General features: G+C 45.8%; 1 protein-coding gene across 1 annotated transcript; it reads left to right on the plus strand.

Annotated features, from left to right (window-relative positions):
- Positions 1-543: 543 nt before the first annotated feature.
- On the plus strand, positions 544-5,819 carry LOC127332088 (uncharacterized WD repeat-containing protein C2A9.03). The gene is made up of 10 exons (XM_051358344.2): positions 544-795; positions 1,072-1,180; positions 1,773-1,940; positions 3,014-3,100; positions 4,278-4,412; positions 4,486-4,590; positions 4,665-4,756; positions 4,877-4,982; positions 5,064-5,150; positions 5,236-5,819. The coding sequence occupies exons 2-10, from the start codon at positions 1,076-1,078 to the stop codon at positions 5,647-5,649; spliced, it is 1,299 nt and encodes a 432-aa protein (XP_051214304.1). The 5' UTR covers positions 544-795; positions 1,072-1,075; the 3' UTR covers positions 5,650-5,819.
- The last annotated feature ends 2,454 nt before the right edge of the window (positions 5,820-8,273 follow it).

The following is an 8,273-nucleotide window of genomic DNA, read 5'->3' on the forward strand; positions in this document are numbered from 1 at the left end:
TTAATGAGGAGAGATGAGAATAGATTAACATAGCTAGTTACTGTAACATCACATTTCTCAAAATACAAAGAGTCTACAAGGTAATTAATGAAGACATCTATGATATTACTTTGATGTTACTAGTATTAACCACTACTCTTTATTATTTCTCACTATAACTAGTCTAAAAGCAAGTTTAATAGTATTGTCAACTGCTGGTTATAAGTCATGTGCCATGTCCACATTTCACTCTCACAAAGTGCCTATGAGCACGTGCTAGAGCTGGCTCTTGCATGAGAGGTCACTCCTTTTCTCACTCCTCTCTCTTCTCCAACTAAACATAAATATATTATTTTAATTTTTATAATCAGCTGACTAGAAATTATTGTATTTGCTCTAACCACCAAACCTCTATATTGTTGATTTGTTGAGTAAGAAATGGACCCCGCCCCTACCCGCAACGCAAGAGAGGGCCCGGCCGGCTTGCGACGCGTGGCCTGGACGTGACGTGAGCATGGCAAGTCGCCGACTAGTCTTTCCTTTCCCTCTGACCACGCACCGCTTTTCTCATTTCTTTTCGCCTCGGAATATTTATTCACTTGGGTTCGAGAGACCTCACCGGAAGGAGACCTCACCAGCGAGAGCCTCTGGGGATATTTTCATCTCGCGCCTCGAATCCTCTCCGAATCCATCCTGTCGGCGGGAGGGCTCCAGGGATCTCGCGCGCCGTTCGGGCCGCGGTGCTGGTCATCACTCCGCAGCACGGCCGCTCGACTCGTCGCTGCCGCGCCGCCGCTCGCAACAGTAGCCTCCGACGTGCGTGTTTTCCTTTCCGCTGATGATGTTTTTGGGGGATTTGCTTGGTGTTGCTGCGTGTGATCCTCTCCTCCTCCTTTGCTTCGATCATCCGGGTTCAGTATCGGGGCATGGCTGGCTGGCTACCTGCTTCGTGCGGGGGCTTTTGTTTTGGGAGCACTTCGCCGGCCGCCGCGCTGCGCTGCGGCAGCCTTCATCTGGCTGGATTTTTCCTCAATTTTTGCTCGGTTCATTTCGTGAATTCACGCGATTTCCGCGGTTTCCTTCTTCTCTCAGGGCGATGGCGGGGTACCTGAACGACGACTTGGAAGACCTGGAAGACGACTACGTTGACTTCGACGGGTTTGGCGTCTCCGGCAGCAGCGGCGGCGATCCCTCAAACCCGGTATGTATGGTCAATACGTTGTGGATAATCAAGGCACAGCGTGCCTTCTGTTGTGTAAGCACGGAATCATATGGATTGTCAAGTGATTTTAGGTGCAAAGCACCATCAGCTCTCAACAAAGTCAATTAGTACTAATTAGGAGTATCACCAATTCACTGACGGAATGTCTGGTAGACAGTCGTGACTGCACGTAGCAACAGTTCGTAAGGTAGGATACCAACAAGACAATGAAACTGACGGATTGCCTTCCAAGTGGAAATGGTTAGCGTCAAAAGGCAAAGTTAGTTGGCAAGGCCAGTTTATTATGTAGAGCACACGAAAATGGCACATCACTAATTGAGGTGCATGCATATGGACCAGTGACATGTTTGATGGCAACAAGCCAACGACTGCATCACCTTCGAAACAATGATGCAGGAATATGAACCTACATATTTGTGGTTCCTAAGCCATACTGTTAGTATGCTTTCATATACTACAGTAGCCTTTTCAGACATGTTACTTTATGTGTTGGTTGACTACCATACATTCTTTTGGTTGTATTTTTTTCTCTATTTCAAGTCAATATGACCTCAACTTTTTTTTTCTGTAGAATAAGCACAGGAATGATACTTCAGCCGCGGAGCATAGAAATGGTAAAGACATGCAAGGAATACCATGGGAGAGGTTAAAATACACTAGAGATCAGTATCGCGAGATGAGGTTGAAGCAGTACAAGAATTACGAGAATCTCTCAAGGTCACACGAGGGGTTGGATATGGTGAGATTCAGTGTTCTGCACTTTACTGCTTCTGCATGATTGGCATGTTCTACTACCGACTATGGGTGGAAAGGGACTCTGCATGTCAGTTGTGATGCTAATATAATTTTTATTTGCCCCTATTTTAAAAGTATGTGTTATGGTTTGACAAAAATCGTCTTGGCATCCACTTACTCTGATGGCTAAAGAATTAAGTTATATGTAAGTCTGTAATAACACCGTAATATTTACCATTTACAACCTGTGTTTTCAGAACATCAGCATTCCTTACTCACGAGCTAAGGTTGCTGACTTTATTTGTTTTCTAATGTGGTGTTACTATGGATGTTGTTGGTGTCAAATAATTTGTTAATATTGCTAAAATTTCTCACGTTCACAAAATATAGAAGAAAAAAAAATTCAGAGTAGAATTCTAAATCAGGTGGCATTTGTTTGGGTGATGCCATAGCCTGCCCAACCAAATTTTGCCATCTATTGGCTAGCCGAAAATCTGCAATAGATTCCTTGACCGTTCGTCGGTCAAAATTACTGTGAAGGGTATGTGAGAAGGGTGGAAAGATTCTCATAAATAACAATTCTTTTGCAAATTGACGGTAAGAATCAAAATATCATACGCTGTCAAAATTTTGGTAGGGTAAATTTGGGCACCAGCCAGACATGACGTGCATACAATGCATGTTTATGTTTGCTAGTGTTCCAATAAATGTGAGAGAGTTCATTCGTAAATACTCTGATTTTTTCTTCTTTTCCACGTTTGCTTGTATTTCACACATTCGATGTAGTCTACTTACTAACTAGTACTAAGTATCAATAACAAAAGTCTTTTTAAGCAATTTTTTCGCCCCCACATCTTAGCACAACTTGTTAGAGTTGTTTGTTGGCTAAAAATGGTCTTTGTTCTGGTATCTATTTCCAGTTCAACTACTGAGGTGGCACTGCCAATAATTTCAATTTAGTTTCCAAAACAACTCACATGTTTGTGTACTAAATCAGTCTTTCAGTAACACCATAACAAATAGGTGTATATGTTTATTTCTTGTACGGTTAAAAATTCTGGCAACCTTTGGCTGTAGGAGTGCAAACAAGTGGAGAGAAATGACAAGTTTTATGATTTCTGCTTCAACACAAGACTTGTGAAGTCAACAGTTGTGCATTTTCAGGTAATTGTCTCTTCCAGTTGTTGTTATTGGTACTTTACATATGAATTTGAACACCAAAGGTGCTCAACATCATGTTCAACGAAGTTAAGTTTCACAAAGTTTGTGGTTGCTACTCACTACAGTTAATTGAATTCTGTACATTCTTAAATGAAGCAGCATGCACTCAAACTGAGTGGAATGTTTTGCTTTTGCAACAACAACAGAAAAATTATCATAATCTGTTAATATAGCTACTCTCAGTTACTGTTTAATAATCCATTGCGTCCTCACGTGTAGAAGAACTTCCAGTATTCACATCATGTTACCTCATCTAGCATAAGCCTGTTGAACTGCCCCTCCCCTTTTCTCCTTTTGCATTATATGTCTTACTCTGTTTTGTAGATATTGTGAGATTCTTGAAGCTTTGACCGCTTTTAGGTGAAGCTTCTAATCCTCACACATGTTTATTTCATTAGTACAGACTGCAATTATAGAAGCATAACACTGACTGCAGGTCGTTGTGAGTCGTGAGCAACTGAAGTTGTAGTTTTCATTTCTGAAATTAAGAGTCTTCTATATTAAGACAGAACTGCAATACAACTGTTTCAACAGGGTTTGTAAGCAGGTGATGAACATCCTCATTGGCTGGCACTGTTATATGACATCTTTGGGATATGCTACGATAGGTTGCTCTAGCAAGGATCGGTTAGATGTTCCCACTCCCTTTTTGGCAGCTTGAACATTAGCGAATGGCTAACAAAATTTTGTGCATGAATATTTATGGTCCATAGATTTGAGTAGTTTCTGAATCTCTCCTCATATTGTGAATCGTTTGTGGGCAGGTTCTCAACTGCATGCATCTGGTTATTCACATTGTTTTATGGTGGCGGAAATGTCCTTTAATTTGCTATATTGCGATGCTCTTTTTGTTCTCTTTCTTAATGCAGTCATTGAGCAGATAATTCCAGTAATGTTATCTTTTTTTTTTTGCGGGAAATTCCAGTAATTTTTTAGGACCATATAGAACTTGGGTCTCATCATCTTTCATTTATCAGTAGAATGTTGTCAAAGGTCTAATTGTCAGTACTCGGTTGGCTAGTCTCAACTTTGTACTTCTTTTTTGGGATCAAGCAGCACTTGCAAAGCATTGATCATATATTCTACTTCGAAGGTGCTGACCGTTTCAGGATATCTTCAGCTAAGGAATCTTGTGTGGGCCACGTCCAAGCATGATGTTTACACGACACAGAACAATTCAGTGGTGCACTGGTCTTCTCTTCGAAGAAGAAGAAAAGAAGTGCTCAACGTGGCAGGCCAAGTTGTTGCAAATCAGGTTTGCATCTCTTAAATATACCGTTTTTATTCGTTGTGTATCCAAATTCCAATTTATACTCCCTGCTTTACAGGAGGGCCGTGGAGCTCGGACACTCCCCAGGGTGCAGATCAGCACAATGGCCCTAAAGAACAATCTCATGGTAGCTGGTGGTTTCCATGGCGAACTGATTTTCAAGGTATAGTTTTCAAGATGCGCCAATTTTTCAGCAATTTTGTGCATCTTTTAGCTTATGGATCTGTTTATCAGCAGTATGTTGGCAAGCCTGGGGTGGCATTCTGCACGAATGTCGCGGACGATAGAAATTCCATCACCAATGTTGTAGATGTGTACGAGTCTCCTAAGTAAGGACTTCACAATTTTGTTAATACTTGGACTTCACAATTTTGTTAATACTTCGATTTTTTGTTTTGTGAGCAATACATTACATGGTTAACTGTTTGATTTCCTGTTCTCAAAATTAGTGGCGCTACTCGAGTGACGGCTGCCAACAACGACTCGGCCGTCAAAACTTTTGATGCTGAGAGATGCAGCCTGCTCGGTCGCTTTCCTTTTCCATGGTCGGTCAATGTGAGTAAATTCAAGTACTAAGTTAAGCTTTAAGTCCATATTACTCCGATGTGAAACATAAGATGTCATGGCCTTTAACAGAACACATCGGTGAGTCCTGATGGCAAGCTTCTTGCAGTTCTTGGCGACAGCTCTGACTGCGTGATAGCCGATGCTCAATCTGGCCAAGTACGTTAGCAGATCATCGGATCACACCTTCAAATTTCCATTCCACTCCTTGTGTAACCTTCTAACTCTATTGTTACATTTCCAGGAAATAGCAACCCTCAAAGGGCACTTGGACTACTCATTCTCATCGGCTTGGCACCCCGGCTGTCACGTCCTGGCGACGGGTAACCAGGACACGACGTGCCGCCTGTGGGACATGCGCAACCTCTCGGCTTCCTTCGCCGTGCTAAAGGGGCGGATCGGCGCGGTCAGGGGCCTCAGGTTCTCATCAGACGGGCAGTTCCTAGCGATGGCAGAGGCAGCGGACTTTGTCCATGTGTACGACACACGGGCGTGTTACGCCACTGAGCAGGAGATCGACCTTTTCGGGGAGATTGCGGGTGTGGCGTTCAGCCCAGACACGGACGCACTATTCATTGGGGTCGCAGACCGGACCTACGGCAGCCTCCTCGAGTTCAGCAGGCGGCGGCGGTGCGCTTACTTGGACTCGTACCGGTGACACCGGCACATGTATCCTGTGGCGGCTGTGCGTGTAAATGCTACTAGATACGTACATATGGCAACTTCTCTCAGTTTGTGTAAAGTTAAAAGATGCAACTTGTGTACAGACGGTACAGAATTTGGACTTCTTCTGCTTCAGGTCAGCGGGTATAGAATTTGGTTCCAGAAGCCATCGCACTTGCAGTCTTGTGGCTTTGGGCGGTTTGGGAATAGATACTTGCCAACCAGGCAACTACTACCACAGTTGCTTTGGTTTCCCACATGACAGGATGACTCGAACCATCTCTTTCAGTTTTGCCAGCCAAGGGAATGTGCGAACTGCAAGTCTTCTCCACCGAATAAAGACGTGCATGGTTCGTTTCAAGACAGCTACCCACTGATTAGCTACTAGGGCAACAAGGGAATGTCCATGGGAATATTGTAACTGATGCTCTGGACGTGCAATGCTGCAAGATTGTGATGCTGGCTTCATGGTGGATCTGGAAGCACCGGAACACGGTCATCTTTGTCAATATGAGCTATGTTTGTCAATAAGAGCCCCAACTCCAGTAGTCTCCTTGACATGGTTTGATCCAAGGCTTGATATTGGACTTTGGCATGCATGATTGGCTTAAATGCCTTGATCCCCGCCATAGATTAAATCTAGTGGGTTGAGTTGTATGGTGGTGTATGGGCTCGTCTAGGGTTACGTTTGTAAATATGTAAAATCTCTCTTTCATCAATGCATCAAATGATCAAAATGTAACTTTTCTGTGTTTCCGCGAAAAAGATTGTGAAGTGCAAATCATGCCCCATTCAGAACTAAATTATCTACTCTTATCATTTCATTACCGAGATCTACCGTGCTAGAGTGCACAGTTTCTGTCGGTTTTGTTGCATTTCAATGCGATGAAACTTGATGAAATCTGTCGACATCTGTGCAGCGCGAATCGCTAAGCAGCAAATCAACGGAAACATGCACACTACCTAAACGCCGCTCTCTTCAATCACCGGGTTCACATTTTTTTGCCAGTTTACGGTATGGATCGCAGTCACTCTTGAGAGACAGTTACTAAATTGATATCTTGAAATGAACGCGAGTCAACCGATGCCTAATATTTGGCAGAGGACCATGTAATTGCTTCTCCATTACTTTCTTTGTAATAATAGAAACACATCACCTTCCGTCGTTGGTGGCTTTCCACGGCGGTCGGCGCGGCACTGCAACAACTGTCGACAAGCCTTCTCGTTATAGCATCTCCAGCGGCGCGACGCAAACGGACGCTGAGCGATCGTTCGCGTCCGTTTTGACCGAAAATGCGTCTGACACCCTCTCCAGCGGCGCGACGCAAAGTGACCGGGCCATCCGCGGAGACGCAAACTTGACCCAAATATGCGCCAGGTTTGTGTCTCGGCGGACGTTCGGCGGACGCGCAAAGTGTCCGCTCGCTTCCCCACCGGCCCGCCTGGCAGCGAGTCTGCATCAAGGGCATCGATTCAGGCGGTCAGCGCTTCCGCGTCTGCGCCGCAGCCTTCGCCATCAATGGCGCGGCTGCCTGTTCTACACGCGCACTGGCGGGCGGCGGCTGGGCTTCTGCGGCGCCTCAATGGCATCGTATCCCGCACGCGGCCGCCCTTAAAAGTCCACCGGCCGCCGCTGCCCCGCTACGCCACCGCCGTCATGCCGCCGGGCCTGTCGGCGGATGAAGTACTTCGACAGGCGCTCCTGGAGTCGGCGGCGCCTCCTCCACCGCCGCCACCGCCACCACAGCCTTATCCCTGGGCGCCTCCTCCACCGCCGCCACAGCCTTATGTCTGGGCGCCTCCACCGCCGCCACAGCCGCAGCCTCCTCAACCTCGAGCACCGGCGGCGCGCCCGGCGTACGCTCCCCCGGATGGCTACTCGCCGTGGCTCATACCGGAGCTCATCGTGCTCGACAGCGACGAGGAGCAGCAGCACAACGACGATGAGCAGCAGCACAACGACGATGAGCAGCAATAGGCGTTTAGGTTTTTTTTATGTTTTAAGTATGTAAATTATGTTTCGTGCTAAAAAAAGATTCGTCCTAAAAAATGCGTCGTGCCGCTGGAGCCACCCCCAACGCAAACGGACGTGCGGTCAATTTTAACCAAAAGGGCCGACGCAAACGGACGCGCGCGAATGCTAAAATGCGTCACGCCCGTTGGAGATGCCCTTAGATCCAACCGTCGGCGAGCCAGGGTGTACGCTTTGGTCCATGTGCGGATCTTACTGTTGAATTTTGAACTAGACGTTGAGGCGAATCGGGAGACCATGTGATGTTCCAAGAGCTGGGTTCGCTTTGGCCGGACTCCAGCTCTAGCTTTTCCGGGCTTCCGATTCGCTTTTCTCCAGAAGCAGCTACCTCGGTGCTTCGATGGTTGACTCCGAGATTGTCCACATGCGTAGGAGTGCGAATAAGACTACACGAATACTATGTGCAAGGCAAGCTCGCATTTTCTCGTGACGATTGTGCCACTTCGATATGAAAGAAATTAAACACGTTAAGTGCATGATTTTAAAGAAAATCGGAAAATTATGTTGACATTTGGCTGGTGATTTCTGAAGTTTTGGAATCTCAATGGGCTAAAGCTTGACGAACCAAAGAGGTCCCGAGGTGGAAG

This window comes from Lolium perenne, chromosome 2 (assembly GCF_019359855.2).
Source record: "Lolium perenne isolate Kyuss_39 chromosome 2, Kyuss_2.0, whole genome shotgun sequence".
In the NCBI taxonomy this organism is placed as follows: Eukaryota; Viridiplantae; Streptophyta; class Magnoliopsida; order Poales; family Poaceae; genus Lolium; species Lolium perenne.